We start from the raw sequence: 19663 nt of genomic DNA on the forward strand, positions 1-19663 counted from the left end.
ATAGGGTATTTGTTGTTTGCTTTGTCATTTTGTCTCACTGCTGTCTTTGGTGTACAAGATTGTATCAGTAACTTCAGCAAAGTTTTTGTCCGTTAGCAGAAGCTACTTTCTTTAAAATGTTTTGTATAATGCCTAGAATGTCACTCAACTGCTGAACTTTCAGAAAAACTAAAGATTGATGTTTCTGGAACTGCTAGTGTTATTGTCAGCCAGTGCAGCGGGGGATGTAGGGGCCTAAATTCCAATGGTTATGTCAGGTTACCCTTTTAAAAGCTGTCATCCTGTAAGTTAGACATGTCATCTGTAAGATGAACTTCGGTAAGCCAGCGGATTTTCTGCCAATTAACACTCCAGGAAAGATTATTCATCCTCTTCTTCTACCTGGATGCTGCCCACTCAGGGACTTCAGTTGAGAAACAAAAGATTTCAAGAAATTTGCCAGTTCTTATCCACTCTGTCACCTTTCTCCTTCATCTTATTTTCCTCATGGAGAGAAACTGGAAAAGTGTGAAGAATGAAAAGGAATTGCTCTGAAAAAGCAAAAAATAAATGTGTAGAAGTGAAATGAAGTTAAATTTCTTTGGAATTACTTCTTCCATTTATCTTCCTTTAGAAAAACAAACCTGCTATTTGTGTTTTGCTTTTTTTTATCTTCTAATCAAGATTTTTTCAAAAAGCACATTTTCTCTATTTGGAAATTTTCTAGTCTAAAGTGCAGTGCTTCTCATAGAATTGTAGAATCATTTTGGTTGGAAGAGACCTTTAAGATCATCGAGTCTAACCAGTAAGCTAGCAGTGCCGAGCCCACCACTAAACCATGTTCCTAAGCACCACATCTACACATCTCCTAAATACTTCGGGGGATGGTAACTCCATTACTTCCCTGGGCAGCCTGTTCCACTGCCTGAGAACCCTTTCAATGAAGAAATTTTTCCTAATACCTAATCTAAACCTCCCCTGGCACAACTTACGGCCATTTCCTCTTGTCGTATCACTTGTTATTCTGGAGCAGAGGCCAACACACACCTCCCTGCAACCTCCTTTCAGGTAGTAGTAAAGAGCAGTAAGGTCTCCCCTGATCCTCCTTTTCTCCAGGCTAAACAACGCCAGTTCCCTCAGATACTTCTCCCAGACCCTTCACCAGCTTTGTTGCTCTTCTCTGGACTCGCTTCAGCATCTTGATGTTTTTCTTGTTGTGAGGTGCCCAAAACTGTACATAATATTTGAGGTGAGGCCTCACCAGTGCTGAGTACAGGCAGACAGTTGTTTCCCTAGTGCTTCTAGCTTCTGATACAAGCTGGGATTCTCTTGGCCACCTGGGCACACTGCATGTATTCTCCTACGAGCAGGTCCTTTTCTTATGTGCAGCTTTCCAGCCACTCTTCCCCAAGCCTGTAGTGTTGCATGGGGGTGTTGGACCTAATACTTAGCTTTGTTGAACCTAACACAGTTAGCATCAATGTAGCCTGTCAGGATCCTTCTTCAGTGTTTTCCTACCCTCACGGAGATCAACACTCGCCCCTAAATTGGTGTCATCTGCAAACTTACCCATGAGCTTGCACTCAATCCCCTTGTCTAGATCATTGATAAAGGTACTAAGGAGAACTGGACTCAACACTGAGCCCCGGGGAATACCACTTGTGACCGTCTGCCAGATGGATTTAACTCCATTCATAACTCTTTGGGCCCTGTCATCCAGCCAGGTGTGTTCCCAGCAAAGAGTATACCTGTGTAATCCATGAACAGCCAGTTTCTCCAAGAGAATTCTGTGGGAAACAGTGAGAAAGGATTTACTAAAGTCTGGACTTTCTGCAGCCTTTCCCTCATCCACTAAGCAAGTCACCTTGTCATAGAAGGAGATAGGGTTCATCGAGCAGGATCTGCCTTTCATGAACCCATGCTGACTGGACCTGATGGTTTTCTTGTCGTAAATAGGCAACATGATGGCACTCAAGATGATCTCCTCCATAGCCTTCCCCAGCACTGAAGTCAGACTAACAGTACTGTAGCTCCCCAAATTCTCTTCCCAGCCCTTCTTGTAGATGGACATCAAATTTGCTAACTTCCAGTGAACTGGGACCTCCTTGGTTAGCCAGGACTGCTGGTAAATGATAGGAGGTGGCTTGGTTCATGCTTCCACCAGCTCCCTCACTAGCCTTGAATGTATTCCATCCAGTCCTGTGCACTTGTGTGTGTCTAGGTGGTGCAACACATTGCCAACCATCTCCCTAATAATCAGGGGCTCCATTCTGCTCCCCTTCCTGTCTTCCAGCTCAGTGGGCTGAGTATCCAGAGATCAGCTGGTCTTACTATTAAATACTGAGGCAAAGAAGGCATTAGGTACCTCAGCCTTTGGTGCTGTTTACCCCTGAATCCAATAATGGATGGAGATTCTTCTTAGCCCTCCTCTTGGTTCTCATGTATTTATAGAAACATTTTTTATCTTCTTTTATAACCTTATCTTCAATAACCAGATTAATTACTAGTTGAACTTTGGCCCTTCTATTTTCTTCCTGCTTAGCCTCATGACATCTTGTAGTCTCCCCTTAGCTTATAAAATTGTTCAGTTCAGCCCGTCATATCATGACCAGCTCCAACTCTTTCAGAGAAAAATACAGTAAATGTCATAGTATATAGATTTTTATTTCTTTTGCAGATAAAAATGTGCTCCTTACCAGAATGACTGTGAGTTTGGGACCTCTGATTCTGACAGTCTGTAGATGGAGAGGTGCTGTTACATTGTCACCAGAGCATTTGTGCTGTGTGTGAATGTTCACTTTGTGTATGTTTGTGTGTGCACACGTGCATTAAATTAAGCATGTTATTTTCTTATGCATATAAATTTATGACACTTTGGTGACGGTCAAATCCCTCTCCCAGAAATGGGGGTCTCAGTACAAAAGGGATCTAGGAAGCCTGCATACACTTCAACTTTCAAGAAACGACTACTTTCACAAGTAATGGCTTGTTATTTTTTTTCTGGAATTGGACATATTTTTGAATAAGCTGGGTAATTCATGAGGAAAGAATGAGAAAGCGTGTCGTCAGGAGGTTGGAATTCAGCAACTCAGAGACTCAGCTGGGGGACTTTGTGGGAAGCGAATGCTCATTGCGGCGAGTACAAAGTATTCCTGACAACCAGTTAATCATTTACACTTGTTTGTGTTGCAAGAATAATTGCAGAAGCTGAAACATGGGGAGGGAGAAATTTCCCCTCATGTATGCTACTTATTCATTGCCCATATATGTTTTAGTCTTTATGGGTGTTTTCCTTGCATTTGCACAGAGGAGATCACCATATGGCCCGTGCAGTGTAGAAACCAAAGTGTTGTCCAAAATGGCTTGCAAAATACACTGTAAATTGAAACAGTAAAATGAGGGAAAATCAGTGTTTTGGACACTGATTGATGAAGAATCTTCTTCATCATGTGCATTACAAATGTGAAAAAAATTGGTTAACACTTCGCTACCAGAAAGAACGGGGGAGAAAGAAGAGGTTAGTACAGCCACATGCCAAAATACATTACAGCACACAAGGCTGGAGCCAGCCCACACATTTATACAGAGCATTGTTAAGATCCATTGGAAAGTGCAGATGCTAATTAGGAATGTGAACCAGATAACCTCAGCATCAGTTAAAGTCCAGTTATTCCTACCGGGATTTCAGGGCACTAATCTGTTTGTCCTTCTTCCAGCGGTTGTGCCCAACCAGAGTTATTACAGTAATTGTAGGGAGTTTAAGGCCAGGTTGGTGCTAGGGTTGTGTTTTTTGCTGGTTGCCTGACAGCTTTTCTGAGGAAAGTGGTGGTGTCATGTTTGCCTGTGTGTTGGAGCAGAAAGATGCATGCAGACTCTTTCCAGTTACTACCCAGGTCTGCAGCTGTGGTACTTGTTTGTCTTGCCGTGCTCCTTGACCAAAGAGAAAGGGGGGGAAGGGGCTGGGCAGTTCAGTTCATTGGGATGCACCCTGATCTTTTAGGTACTATGCAGTGAAGATGCTCATTGATGGTGGGGAAAAAAATGAATCTTTTGATAGCTCTGTGGCTGCAGGACTCTTTCTCTCTTTGGGTTTTCCCTTGTCTGTAAAACATGGTCTGAACATGATCTCTTTCATACATGTGGGGTATACCTGCACACTGCAGACAGCTTCCTCCCCCAGCCCTTGCTCAGCATTTTGCATCCACATGAGACTGCAGCATCAGATACAAAAATAGAACCACTTCAAAATGCGACACTGGAGGTTGCAATAGCTTTCATTTCTAGGAAGCTGAGAGGGCTGTTTTCTGCCCTTGAGCTCCTTATCCTGGTTTTCTATCAGTGGGAGGGAGCTAATCTGCTCATAAGTAAAAATAGACCATGAGAGTAGACTGTCAGTCTATACTTCAATCAGGTACACAATGATTAACTCATGAGCACCTGCAGAGGTGCACAGGGAGCCCAGTATCACACCTGCCTTGGTTGGATGGGACTGGGGAAGTCCTTGGTTTGAGCAGGGTGGTGGCTGGTGCTGAATCAGGCCAGGTGGGGCATTTTCTGGGCAATGTCTTGAAACCTTCTGAGATGGAGGTTCCATTGGCCTTACTGAGATACCATTCCCAGTGTGGCAATGCCTTTCTCCAGGGAGAAATTTGTTAGATAGAGGGGTTGAATTTGATCTGAAAGAAGCCCAAGTGGAGCCAGTCCTCCGCATGGAGGCCTCTCCACTGGAATAAAACTGGGGAAGATGGGAAATCTGGTAGGTTGGAGGTTACCCAGCAAATCAAGGTGTGGTGTTCTAGATATTCTTAGCAATTTTTCAGGCATCAATGGGATGAAATGAAATGTGCAGATGTGGCAAAAGAGACACTTTGCTTAAGCTTGGGAAATCAAGACCCCAGAAAGAATGCAAAACATAGACTGAACAGTATAAATGAGTACAAAAGTCTGGGAACAAAAGCTTCACACTTTTCACAGCCTGCTCCCTGCAGCTTTATAAAGGCCAGAGCTGCTGCTCAAAGCTGGAATAGGACTAACAGCCTTCTGGTCAAGCTCTCAGTGAAGGGAGCCAGCAGCAGCAAACCTGGCAAGCTGTGCCAGCCAGCAATTCACAATAACAAGGGGCAGGAGAAACAGCCTCTCTCTTCTCCAGCTTCTCTTCAATTTTGGAGCTGAGCCTCTCCCTCCTTCCAAGGCTTAAGGTCACAAAAAAGCTTTCCTATCCCCTAAGCAGCTTCCACAGAAGAGGTCCATACACAAACTCCTCCATGTTGGCTTCTTCAGCCTATAACCATCCATCCCACCCCTGTCCTCTTATAAGGCCATCAGATCAGAATAACATGTTATATATACCACTGGTAGCAAGAAGCTAAAAAATTCACTATTTCTACCTTCTCTTAGTTCTGTGTGGATAACAAAATTGTAAAGTCAATTGCTCTCACTGGCAAACACCAGCGTACAATGTCTGGTATTTCTTAATGCAGAAAAATAAGAACATTTTCCTCTATTATGATAAAGCCCAGAAGCTGTAATGCCCTTATGATAAACATTATTAAAGTGAAAAAAGCCTGCAAGCCTTTGTTATAGATACATTACCACTTCAGTCACAAAATATGTATTGCACATTAATAGGCACAGAAAAATGGAGTGGCTGAGGCTGGTGAGCACCTCTGGAGATTGCCCAGCCTGATCCCCCTGCTCAAGGAGGGGACACCCAGAGCAGATTGATCAGGATCGTGTCCACTTGGGTTCTGAAAATCTCCAAGGATTGAAATGCCACATCCTTCCTGGGCAATCTGTGCCAGCATTTGACTACCCTTATACTAAAAATGTGTTGTTGGGGTTTTTTTGTCACATTTAAATGAATTTTCTGTATTTCACTTTGAGCACAGTGCCTCTTGTCATGGCACTGGGTAATACTGGGCACAGTCTGGCTTTATCTTACTCCTCCCATCAGATATTTGTACACATTGATGAAACCTTCCTGAGCCTGCTGTTCTCCAGGCTGAGCAGTCTCGGCTCTCTCAGCCTTTCCTCATTTGAAAGACACCACAGTCCCTTCGTCATCCTTGTGGACCTTTGTTCACAAGGACCTTTGTCTCTTTCCAGTACTCTTGTATTGAGGAGCTCAGAACTGGACCCAGATATAGGAATATCTCAGCAGTGCTGAGTAGAGAGGAAGGATCACCTCTCTTGACCTGCTGGCAACACTGCTTACCCCAGGATACCTCTGGCTGCCTTTGCTGCCAGGACAAAATATAGACTCCTGTTCACCTTGTTTCCCATCAGGATTCTCAGGTAATAATAAACCTTGTAGCAATCAAGATATGAAAAGTGGATGTTACAATAAGTAATGAGGAAATGAGCAACCAACAACTTAATACAAAGAGGTGACAACAGCTGCTTACAAGACCCCCAAGAAACCTTCTTTGCTATTTGGTGAGATATAAAGAAGACATCAGGAAGAATTCAAATGTTATGTGCTGGATGGTGCTTCCCAAACCAGAAGGTAGTTGTGCCAGAGGAAAATTCATCAGAATCCAGTACTGCCACCTCCCAGAGGCAAATTCTGTTTCTTGCAAGAGCATAGGCTTGGCTTCCTGAAGCTGAAGGCACCATTGCTCAGAAACATATCCTTCAAGATGCTGTGGCTCCTGGTTTGGCAGTCCTGCACTGTCCCCCAAAAATGACCAATCACAACTGGGCATTTTGGTACCCACCTTGGTGTTGAACCCTCATCTCTAGAGGAGAATATTGCCATATTTACCTTTCAGATGAACTCTTCTTTTACAGGGCCAGTATTTCATAGTATGAATTCAGATTTTACTTTTTTTATCAGCATCTTTTTGACTTCTGAAATCAGTTGACGTTTTGGAGTTAACCTGTAACCCACAGTAATCATCAGACTGTCAGTCTTCCATTGCCTTAGATATGTCACCCCAAGTTGGTGGAAAGCAAACGTTTAGGATGGGTTTATGAATTTTTAACTTTACATTTCTCTCCTCCCATTCTCTTCCTCCCAAAGCAATGATGCCTTGTCTGGCATGCTTATTTGGGCACACAGTAAAATGAAAGCAATTAACAAGAGTAGAGGGAGTCTTCAGTTGCTTTAATTACATATTCCTAACTAAGCCTCTTCATTTCTCATGGAATGATGCAGTAGCTTCCCCTCACTGTATTTTTGTGCAATGTTGTTATAGAAAAGAGGCTATGCATGCTAATGCTATGTGGATACAAAGCAGAAGTGCTGCATATATGCAGGTACACAAGGATTTGGAGAGTGTCAATGGTGTCTACATTTCCAGGTAGCCCCCACTTCCCAAATGACAGGAGTCCTCTAACTCTTGCTCCCATGGGTAAGGTCTGACTTGGGAAGAGGCAAGAATGCAACCAGAGGGTCATCGGTCTGGACACTCATGGAATGTTTCTGGGCAGAGCAAAAAGGAAAGTAGTTCTGGTAAAGATTCTCCTCAACCATCACCAGTTCACACCTGGTGTCTGGTGAAGAGTAGACCCAGTCTGGGAAGGGCTGGGAGTTATATCAGCTATTTCTGACATTCTCTCGCAGCATCAGCAGGACATTCCCATATCCTGATGCAGCAGGAGTATTGTGGAGAGTGGATGAGTGCAACTTGGGTGTCTATGGACAGGAGGAGAAGGATGGACAAAAACTGGGCTATGAAATTCTTCCAGGCTTGTCATACTTACTCTCATTTGCCTGCAATGTGTAATCAAGCAAGAAATCCCAAGTGTTGCTTTCTGTTAGAAAAAGTGTTCTGTTGCACAGCCCCACACAACTTCCTTCAATTCCCTGCTGAAGCACTGTACCTTGCAGCTGCTGGCTACTATTTCTCAAAAATTACATCTGTGTAGCTGTGTGGATGGGCCACATAAAATAGCTCCTGTCTTGGCCTTGTGGGACTCTTAAAATTAAGGGGACACTGAAGCAGCAGAGTTCAAATACATGTAAATGGTGCAGTGGTGCAGACATAGTGTTTCTCAAAGCAGGTGTCCTCTAGAGGTAACCAGCCTATTTCTCTCTGTTCAGTATAACAACTTGGTTTATAGAAAATCCAGAGATCTGGCAAAATACAGCATTATTTGCTTACAGCAGAAACTATTTTGTGACTAATTTGGCTTGAAGGCTCTAATTTGGTTCCTCTCTGCACACCAGCAGTCTATTCTTTTTGATCTGCCTGATCATCCCCGTGGAGCATTACATATAAAACCTCCAACCTCTCATTATCTGCTTCCAAGTTCAAGGCATGAAGAATTAACTAAAGATTTGTTTGCAATTATAAAGGAGTTGGGGTATAGTTATGCTTCCCACTATGGGGTAGAAAGCACGTGGCAAGCAGAAGCCTAGAGCTGTTTCATCAAATGACACTGGAAGATACAGTAAATGAAGTTTCAGCAATATGCTTGCAATGCACTTCTTTGCCTGTTTTTTTCTCAGCTGGAGGATACTCATCAGACTCTGCAAGCCACAGTCTTGGGTTTCCTCACTGATAAATATGTAGAAGGTATTTCCCTGCTTCCTTTCTAATATACCATTAGAGCTGCCTTAGAAATACCAAATATAATATAGATGGGGTTACACTGTGTGACTCCCTCCATCTTCTCTTGCACTGTTTTTAAAGGGTGTTAAGCACCAACCCTCAGTCTCTTTTCCCCTTTTTCTCTTGGCTTTCTTAACACTTCTAAAATAGTTTGGGTCCAGCGTTGGGCTCCACAGGTTTGTTGGCATAGCTCTGTCTGCTTGGATTGTGAAATACCCATCCCCTGGCCAAGGCTACTGGGCTGGCAGCAAGGTCCAGGGCAGCTACACTGGCAGAGTTGTATAAATCCAAAGGCAGAATTCTCTCCTCTTTTGTGTCATCCTCCTGCCCTGCATTTGAAGCAAGGTTGTTTCCAGTCTGCTTCAAGTCAAAAAAGAAAATGTGACACTGACATCAACTGCAACATTCATGTTTGTGTATGTTTGATGTTGAGGAGGTTGTTCCCTTTAGCTGAGTTGCACTCAGGGAAGCTGGCAGCAATGAAACGGTGGCCCAAATAATTTTTTTGTTTATTGTAATCAGTGCATATCAAAGTTGGCATATATAGCTTATGAAGAAGACATTTCTGCCTGTGTTTGGGTTTTCGAAGGCTTTTTCCCAATATGTCATGTGTAATGCTAAGAACTGAGGTGACCTAAATTTTTACTGTCCAGTATGAGAGATTCTATGAAGCTTCTGCTGGGGCTCTGGCTTTTAACAGAGAGAGACCTTCTCATCTAACATGTTAGCAATAAGGCAGATTAGTGGGACACTGGAAAACTGCTTTCTTACCCAGCTAATTTCCCGGTGAGATACTAGGCTCTTCCAGTGATTTCAGTAGATGGTTTGTCATATTTCCCTATACAGTAGACAAAAAAAGGATCCTGGAATCAGGGCACATTGTTACTGAAGCAAGAAATATCTCCACGTTTGGCTTTTGCTGCTGTGGATTGGCCGCTAGACACAGCTCTGATAGTTGGAATATTTTGTAGTGCTGCTTCTTGCTGCTGTTGCACACAACAGTGATGCTGAGGTAGGACCTTGGCATCCATTTGAAGTTGTAATTTTTGAAAGACAGAAGAGATGTATTGACTTATTTTTGACTCTGCAGTATCATATGAAATTTTATGGAAAGCTGATCTGCCCCGTTCAGCAGATTCTTATGAAGCTCCAGATCAATAGGTTTGGAAAACGGATGAGCTTAAAGAAATAATTTGGGGGTTATTGATTCGAGAATTAAACAGAAAAGGTGTTATTTTAATCTTTATATTACTTTATTTTGCAAACGTGATCTTTTTTCCTGTTTGTTTCCTACAGAAACGTTCCAGAGGTCAAGTGCTGTTCGACAAAGTGTGCGAGCATCTGAACCTTTTGGAAAAAGACTACTTTGGGCTAACGTACAGAGACACAGAAAACCAAAAGGTAACCCATAAGACTGTGGTTGGCCTTTGGCATATGAACTTCAGAGCTCCACAAGACACCCCCCAGACAGTTACAATCGGTTCAAAAGTTGTTACCTTCCTTGCCAAATTCTGTAGACATAGCTTCAGCTTTTGCTTTTTCTAACTATCTTTCAAGAGCTATCAGGTGTTTCAATGGCTTCCCTCTGTGTGGGCTATTTATGACATGAAAGAATACAATCATTTAGCTGGTTCCTTTCCAGTATGATTGATTTCATTACTGCCATAGATGAAAGCCAGATTTACATAAACTAACATACACTAACAAATATATAAAGCTAAACCATGGCTTAATAATACTGTGGTTGGGATACAGATAGGCAGGACTTGACTGACTGCTTCTGATAAGTGCTAATATAAAGTATGGCTTTAAGTCTTTACTTGCTTTATCTGTGGGTTATTTTTGATTTGGCTAAAGACATAATTCCTCAGAAGCATTTGGCAGCAATAGTGAATCACATTCCACTTGTCTGCATCTCAACTTCAGTATTAAATAAGCAATGTACTCACAGTGTCTTAGATGATCTAGTGTGTAGATGATACATATGTATTTATATTTTGTTTTGGACATCTTATGGTGTAAAAGAGAGTATCAAAGGATTACTTATGTGGTGAATTTTTGGCTTTAAAGATAAATATTTTGAAAGAAACCAGTAACAAAACCTTTCACCAATACGTGCCATAGCCCAGCGGAGCTCACCAGGTGAAGGTATTTTGACCTTTGCATGGCCTGAAAGGTCTTCCTGGTGAAGCTGAAACTGTTACTGCTGCTTCAGCTGTTTGTCTTGTGAGAACAACACTTTTTCTAGGCTTCCCTTTGTTTCTGTTACATATGATTAAAAAAAAACAAAAACCAACCAACAAAAACAAACAAAAAAAACCCAGCCCCTTTTTTCCTCTGTTTTCCCCTTTCTCTACAGATTTCTGAATATAAAAATTTTGTTTCTGATTCAGAAAATTACTTAAGCAGGCACTTGGTCCTTGTCAGTGCAAGATAACACTTTAGCATATGTTTAGTTTTGTGTTGTGGTAAAACTTGGGCAGAAGTTTAAGTGGATTTTCAGATAATTGTGCTTTCCTGGTCAGGAAAGAAGAGAATGTATCCATTAAGAGGTGGTTTAGAAGTACTAGATATTTATAGATCTCCAGTTACTTTACAGTGCTGAACAGCTAAAAGAAAACTGCCTGCCACGCGTTTCTTCACCAATAACATGCATACTTTTGATATCAAAATACTTAGCAATTGGCCTCCACCCTCTGCCAGATAACTTCCAGGCAGACAATATATGCACCCACGTCATATGTTGCCTTTGAAAACAGAAATCCTGATGCATCTTTAATTTCTTGGTGCATGGTGTGCTTTTGTGCTTAGCAATAGCTGGAGCTCTTCACCCTCGTGTTCTGCAGCACAGACCAGGTTTGGACAGCTGCAAACTGATTGTTTTTGTTGGGGGAAGATAGTCATGTTCTGCCTGTTTGCTATTTCTTCAGTATTTTTTTTTCCCACTGGTACATTTGTTTGTCTTTGGAGAAAATGGAACTTTCCTAGGGAAAGAGAACTTTTTGTTCTGGGCTGTGTGAAGCATTTTCAGTGTTAATTTGTTCCTGTTAGAAGACAGGGAGACATCAGCACTGAAAGACCCCAAGCTGCTGTGGGAGTACTCCAGGGAAGTTCTGTCTCCTCCTTGCCATCCGTGGAGTAGCAGCACATCACCTTAATAATTCCCCACCTCCTCGAAAGGAATTTTGTTTTACTTTTTCACCAGGCTCAATGTGGTGTGGATGGGGGCAGCCCTGGTGCTGCAGTTCTCCCACTGGTGCCACCCCCATCCTCCTTCTGCCTTCAGGGAGCCCCTCATGCCCATGCCAAGTTACTGATGGGGTAGTACTCTATGCCACACTTATTTATCCTTTAAAGCCCTTTCAGGATTAGAGCAGAAAACCCATCAACCACCCCAAAAAACCAAACCTTAACATGTTTGTATAAATTTAATTTTCCCAGAAGGTACATTGGAAAAAGATTTCTGTTGATTTATTTTACTAATTTTTATTTTTTATTTATTGTTTCAGAACATTCAGCCCCTTAGGGTCTGGGAAATACAGTAAAAATTAAGCTTCTACCCTGGGCTACATCTTGAAAGTTAGTTTTGTCCCTGCCTACTGCTGCTTCAAGAAGAAAGGAGTGGCAGACTTTCACGTGTTCTAGCTTTGATTCATAGCACTGATTTTTTTTAAATAATGTTTATTGTATTTTCTAATTGAAATTGAAAAAAGGAAACATTTTCTTTGCAGAATTGGTTGGACCCTGCCAAGGAAATCAAGAAGCAGATTCGAAGTAAGTTTGTTATTGTTTGTGAGTTTCTTTCAGCGGGTCTGGAAAACTTCAATTCTGATGTATCAGAACACTAAAAAATCTGGCTTGTTCCTGAATGGCTGTGGTAACTTACTACTCTTGGGTTGAAGGGTCTATCCCACCGGAGTGCCCTCAGGGATTTGACAGCCCCCTCCTCCCAGGTGAGGAGATAGGTGGGATGGGGCTCTGGCCCCTTTCCCCATGCCTTCCTCCCCATGCTCCTCCAGGGCAAAAAAGTCTATTTCACAATCTTATATTGCATCCTGAGTCTCTGGAACATGAATTACCTGGAACATGAATTACCTGCATCTTGCAGTTATTTTGTCCCATAATGATTGCAGGCCATTACTGAGACTCGTAACACGTGAACTTGCATTGCTGAAAAACAACTTGACATTTGCAGAGGTGTGAAAACCTGAAGTTTGACATTAAGCAGTGTAACCTTAGGGACTAGGCCCCATATATAAATTAATTCTTCACATGACTGATCTTAAATCATATCCAGGAACGCTGTTCATGCCCCATGCTGAAATACTTCACTTACCCAAAGATGGCACTTATCTAAAATATCTTTTTTTCCTGTGTTTCAAAAGCTTGAGCTCTGCTCCTAAAATGACTGTTCAGTTCACAGAGAACCAGTCAATTTTCTGTTTCAGATTAATATTTTAAAAAGCTCAGTTGTTAAACTTAGCTGTCTGCTACATTAGAAATTCAAAAGCCTTTCAAAGGAAAATCTTGTCAAGACTGCCAGGCTCAGATTCTGACCTGCCTCATCTTTTTTTGCCTCCTCACATTTTTAAACTGATCAAATGTGTTTGTGACTTCTTTGGGCAGGAAAGCCTCACTAGTTTTTGGTTTAGGTTTTTTGTTTGTTTGTTTGTTTGGGGTTTTTTTATTTTGCTTTAGTTGGGTTTTTTCCCCCCATGTTTTGAAGATTATCTCTTCTAGCACTTTTCTTTCTCCAGCAAATACATCTGGTACTTCACATTTGTTGGTTAAGGCCTGGGAAGTTAATCACTCTCCTTTCTATGATTCAGAAGGCTAATTTACACTTGCAAGAAGACTTCCCCACTTACTATGAGTAACAACACCTTTGCACCAGTATTATTTTCATTAAAATAAAGTGATCTGCCAAAAAAAGTAATGAAAATGGATCTGGAGCAGAAGGTGCTGTAGACCTCAGTGAGCCATGTTATGCTAATGGTTGGTGTAAGTAAAGAAGCTCAGCTCCACACCACTAATTTGAAATGCATTTAATATGAACCCAAACCGTGAGAGAGACAATGAAAGGCTGTGACAGCAAGAGATTAACCAGGGCAGAAGAGTCTCATCCTGGACTTGACACAGGGGACAGTTGTATTTGCAGAAGATGACAGTGATAATTTCCTTGTCTGTACAGCTCCAGTTTGGAACAGAACAACAGTGGAAAAGTAGGGTTATGACCCATGACATTTTCCAAAATACCTATATACAATCCTGCTAAATGCTGGTTGAGTTGTACAATGCTCAGATATCCACAGTTCCACTGTAGCCCACAGGGTTTTCGTTCTAGTGGTTGAGAAATGAGACTTGATCTGTGTGCAGACCCTGGTTCCTTCTCCTTTTGTTATAACCCTCTGACTTGCACAGTGAACCCTTGTAAGTGAAGGGTGGAGGCCTCTTACTCTGGTGTCTTAACCACCCATGCTATATGGTAGGCTGCATTTTAGGTTTGATTAATTTTCTTATGTGCCAGAGAAATAGATTTTCAGGCCATGGCTCCTTCCTTCTGTCATGGGGCAGGGTGTCACCCTCAGGCTCCACCTTGGGGCTGGTCCACTCCCAGTGGGACTGTGTCCTACCCTTGTAGCCAGCCAAATATGCTTTCTGCCATCTTTCATGGCCCAGCAGGGTGAAAGAGTTCCTAAAATAAAGGAGCCCAAAATTCTCACCAAGAGCTTAAGCCCTGATGGTATAAGTCAAATGTTGTCTTGCACACAGAGCCTGTTTTCTCAAAAGCATGGATAACTAGTGAGGATGGAGCTTTGCATGAAATTCCCTTCTTGTCTCTAAATAAGCACTCCCAAACACCTAATTAGGACATCCAGACAGCATTGCCAGGCAGGTGGACATTCAATCTGTCCAGTATATAAACTATCTTATTGGAGAGTGCACCAGATATACCTTCAAACCCCATACTCTTTACGAGGTACCTAGGCACAAGGTGCCCCTGCATTTAAGATCAAGTAAAAACACATCCCATGCCATGTTAATAAGGAAGACTTCCTATTTTTACAGTGTTCATGAGCACTTCTTTGTTACACAGATCTATCTGCTTCTTGTTAGATTTGTTCTTTTACGTCGGTGTGTTTCAGAGAACAGAAGTGTCATTACTTCAGCTTCAGTTTCTTTATGGAAATACTGTAATTTCCATACTGGTAGGAGTACTTGTAAGAGCTATCCACAACACAGGCCTCAGTGAAAAGTCTTGTTACTGTAAAACCACCGTGTTGCTTGTTGGCACACTGTGGTTTGGGGTTTTGTTACTGCTTAGAATTGCTTTTTTATATACATACCATTTTTAGCCCTTGGTATTCATCCTTTATTCTTGATACTCTTTCTTTACAACATTTAAGGCTAATGCTCATAAAAAAAAGATTAAAAAATTCACAATCTGTGGCGATGCAAATCAGTATCCATCCCAATGGTCACCTAAATCTAGGCAAAATAGAAATCACTAAATAAGGATTCCCCAGTGTTACCTACTTTTTTTCAGTCGTTCTCTTTTTGTTTGTCCTTGCAGCTTTGTCTGCACAATAATTTCTGTCTGCTGGCTACAGGGGCTATGTGCTGAGGCAGCACTCTGTGAGGATGCTGGGAGCTGGTTTGGGCAGCCAGACCTTGGCACTTCACCCTGCTCTGGAGCCTGTTCATGCTCTGGCTTGTGGTGTTTCCAGCACCTCTGTTATGGATTATTGGTTTTTAAAGCTTGTATAGGCCATGTATTCTGGTGGTTAATTGCAGTAAACATTGATTTGGGACTGAGTTTTGGGGGTTTTTTCAGTGTTAGTAATAAATTACTATGCCCTTTGGGTAATTGCTTCAGTGGAAATCTCATGAAATAAGAAAAGAGCTGTAGAGACTAAGCAGATACTCTAATTGTGAGAGGGTAAAGTAGTATCTTCATAACTATGTATGGGGAAAAGATAATATTTCTTATGAATTGCATGGCTGGGGTGTTTTTAAGCCTACTGGCAGTTGAACAGCATGAGCATCTCTGTTTGCACTTACAGTGTACTTTCAGTCAACCTATGTTCTTTTCCAGGTGGCGCTTGGCAGTTTGCATTTAATGTGAAATTCTACCCTCCAGACCCTGCCCAGCTATCTGAAGATATTACCAGGTGTTTGAAACATTAAATACCTTTCTAGAAGGGGCTAAAAAGCTGTTTGTAGTAGTGCATGTACTCTAATTATCCAAGAAAAGGAATGTTTTGTATTCCCATTGACTTCCTTTCCCTTATGAGCTTATGGAAAATATGTGACACTTGGCAGAAAGGAGCTGTGAACACTGTCTGTCCTCTGAGCTGAGATGCCTTTTTCTTTTCTACAATTTAACTCTAAACCCAAGCTTTTCTGATCTACATGTTTCTGAGAGTCGATTTCAATTTTCACAAAGATTCCTTATGCCCAGTTTTGCCAGTGGTACCAAGTTACTGTTTTCAAAAAAGCCATAGCTATGAATGTAAAGAAGTGGGATGAGATTAAGCACTTGTGTAAATTTTGGATGTCATTTGGTGGGGGAAGCAGTTGATGTGCATGGTTCACGATATATGGTGGTAATGAATGGCTGCTCCCTGCTGTCCAAGTCTAATAGCCCTACACTCTACACCTCTCTGGTTTTGCATGGAGATTGCAAGCACAAGTGAAAAAAAAAGAAAAAGCCTCACCTGTTTTTCTCCTCGTAGAAGGCAGGAAAACCTTGGAACCATGATGAGCTTTATGTCATTGTCAAGCTGTTCCCTAACCTGTTCTAACATTTTGCAACCTGTGGATATTTTTAACCTCCATTGCTTTGTGGACTGCTTGTAGATCTTAAGATAGCAAAGGTGCCATGAAGCATTTGGCTTAGATCAGATTTCCCTGTGCTAGGCTTTGTGCAGAAAGAAAGGGTGCCAAGAGTTCATACTTCATCAGAGGTCTTCCAAAAGAAAGGATTGGTTTACTCCTCTAGTCACCCTCAAGTTTCACCTGAGAGCTCTATGCCTTCAACCACCAAACCAACACTTCACTTTTTTCGAGTTTTCTTCTATCTGGTCATCCCTTGCACTGCTTATCACTGTGGTTTTAACAACTTTTACTGTTTAAATGTATTGTTACGAAAGCCAAATAGTTTGTTAAAGAGACAGAAGATTTTTTTAGCGGCTTGGAGTTCAGCTTCCCTTTAATGAACAGTATTTGGGGTTTTAAATAATTTTTAATAATTTTTAAATTTTAATAATTTTAATAACTCAATAATTTTAATAATTTTTAATAATTTTTTCCTTTCCTTTAATAATTTTCTCCTTAAACAAAAAGGAGTTATCAGGTAGCTATATATCTTGCTGATTTATGATTAAAACCTGGTATCATCCATGAGTACTTCTCCATCTAAGCCACTAAACAAAGCAATAACCTATTTTATTAAGAAATGCCCATGCTGCTTTATAAAGATAAATAAGGCATTGCTACCCATACATTACTAAAGGTGTGGGTTTTTTCTTCAAAATTACTACTATCTTGGTTAACACCTGACAGACTTTAGGCTTGGGAGTTGTCTGCAAATTAAGTAGAGGAGCTGAGGCTGATGCCAGCACTCCTTCCGGGGGGCAGTGGTGGTGGGCAGCTTTCTGAGCTACCTTGTTTGTTGCAGGTACTACCTCTGCTTGCAGCTGAGAGATGACATCGTGTCAGGTCGGCTGCCCTGCTCATTTGTCACCCTGGCTTTGCTGGGTTCCTACACGGTGCAGTCAGAGCTCGGTGACTACGACCCCGACGAGTACGGCAGCGACTACGTCAGTGAATTCCGCTTTGCGCCGAATCACACGAAGGAGCTGGAGGATAAAGTCATTGAGCTGCACAAGAGCCACAGGTAGGCAGAGGGCAATAGCGTAGGCTGCAGCCTGCCTTCAGGTGCCATCCTGATGCATCAGGAAATGGTAAAAGCTGCTGAACTATACCTGAAAATAGTATTTTTCGAACAAGGCTCTTCTCTGGGTATTTGGCTAGAGAAGAGCTTTTCAGCATGGAAGATAACAGGGTCTGCACCAGAGCTTTGGCTCTGGTAGGTACCCAGTCATCTAAGGGTATGGTTGTACTTCTGACAGGCTGAGTGTCTTCCAGGTGCTGGATTTTATTTTGGGCTCTGTTTCCTTAACATTGATGGCTAGAACTGGTTGCTTTTCCTCAGGGGAATGACACCTGCGGAGGCTGAGATGCATTTCCTGGAGAATGCCAAAAAACTATCAATGTATGGAGTAGATCTCCATCATGCCAAGGTATGGACTATAGTTCTTTCACTGGTCATCTTTCTCCTGTGGCATAGTACATGAAACAGCAGAGACTCCCTGCTCTATTCTTTCTGGGTTTGAGACAGGCATTTTGTGGGATAAATCATATGTCAACATGGAGAAAAGTTACTCATGAGACAATAGTAAATATATTTTCTAATTGTAACATAACCTAACCTGGAAATTCAAATATGGTGCATGCCAACTATTTGTGTTGATTAAACAACCAAATCTTCTGGAAAAGTGCTGAGCAGACAGTAATGAGGAAGGATATTAGAAGCTGTCCAGATAGGATTCAAGTGTCATTTTATTCAGGTGAATTTTCCAATTTAATAAGGCCAACTATGGTATCCTAACTAGATAAATATATAATTTTTAACACTGCAGAGAACTTGTAAGTAATTGTTTAGCCATGCTGGAAACCTCACCAGATTGATGGCAATGGGGGGGCAAGTGACTTGTCTCTCTTCTGAAGTGTGATCATCGCAGTTGACTTGAAGGGCAGCAGTTCTGCTGGAAACCATCTCCTGTGTTTTGGTAGTTTCTCTAATCATTGGCAGTTTAAGTTAGGAGCAAAACATGGTCACTGTTATTGTGGCTTGGGAAAGCCCTGTGTTGGTTCTCTGGTTTTCAGTTTGGTTTTGGTTTTTTGCCAAATAAATAATAACCATTTTTTTTCTTCACTTTTCAAAGTAAGGTTAATGGATTTTAACATCTTTGAAGTTAGCAGGCATCCTTGGCAAAAGAGTGCTGAACAAAGAGTCCTGAGCTGTGGAGAGTGCTGCATTTTATGTAAAGGTCAAATTATTGTGAGCCTCTTCTTATGCTGCCACAGATCCTTTCACGAACCAATATAAATTTGCAGCTCAGATCTTGAAAGGGCCTGCAACCATGTCCTTGGGGCATTTTGCTGGGAGCTGTGCATGTGTGTTACAGAATTCAAGGCAATCTTTTGTGTTCTGTTAATTGCCTTCACTGAAAATGAAAAATCTGGGTATGGCTCAATGGGCAGTGCTCTACCAGCAGGCATGCTGCTGCTTTCCCTGTGTCTTGCAGACAGGAACATAATCTTGAGGCACATTTGGAGCAGAGGTAGAAATGGATTGGTGAATGGCACTCAGTAGCTTTTTTTCAACATCCTTTGTTCAACACAAAGAAATCTGCAAAACAACAAAGTGAGTTCCTGTTCTGAATAAGTTAAAAGCTTTGTTACTGAAAATTCAACATAGCATAGCATCAAGGTCTAAGTGTTTTTTTAAGAATATTGGAGAAAGACTCTTTAATTTTAAGATGGGATATCCTGAAGGTAATCATTTTACTTTTCTTCCAAAAAGTAATAGTATCCAGTTCTTCTCATCTGTTTTTCGTATCGAAAGACTCAGAGCCAGAGAAGTTGCTCGACAAAGTCAATCTCCCTCTAAAGTGATGTTCTTAGTTTAAAAAGTTGTAGTGCTGACCAAATTGGGTCTGTCCCTGTGTTAAGTAATTTCAGAAACTGAGATGAAGGTGTGAAAAGTAGACTCATCGTGAGAAGTAATGTTTAGTTTTAATTAGGTCTGCCAGTGACACCTGGTAACAGGCTAGAGGAGGAGCGTCTCCGGATGGATGCCTTCAAGAAGTCACTCCGTGGCTGGTGTCTCTATGTAAATGTCAGTTCATTAAGACTGTGTATCTTATAGTATCTTATGTATTCAACAGATGCTGGACTTGCCAGCTGCTGTGAAAACTAGTTCTCAATTATCCAACACGAGGCTACAATAAAAAAATGTGTTCGAATAGACAGATTTGTCCTCTGGGCTGGTGCTGCTCTGA

General features: G+C 41.7%; 1 protein-coding gene across 21 annotated transcripts in view; it reads left to right on the top strand.

The window, feature by feature from the left end:
* EPB41L3 (erythrocyte membrane protein band 4.1 like 3) overlaps positions 1-19663 on the top strand; it is a 146172-nt gene that overhangs the window by 93100 nt on the left and 33409 nt on the right. For all 21 annotated transcript variants that reach the window (XM_071737213.1, XM_071737222.1, XM_071737223.1 and 18 more), the window contains exons 4-8: positions 9831-9935; positions 12266-12308; positions 15631-15706; positions 17215-17433; positions 17752-17839. In XM_071737213.1, coding sequence (XP_071593314.1) covers positions 9831-9935; positions 12266-12308; positions 15631-15706; positions 17215-17433; positions 17752-17839 — 531 coding nt within the window. The remainder of the gene's footprint in view (positions 1-9830; positions 9936-12265; positions 12309-15630; positions 15707-17214; positions 17434-17751; positions 17840-19663) is intronic.

Source organism: Heliangelus exortis, chromosome 2 (genome assembly GCF_036169615.1).
Source record: "Heliangelus exortis chromosome 2, bHelExo1.hap1, whole genome shotgun sequence".
Lineage (NCBI taxonomy): Eukaryota > Metazoa > Chordata > Aves > Apodiformes > Trochilidae > Heliangelus > Heliangelus exortis.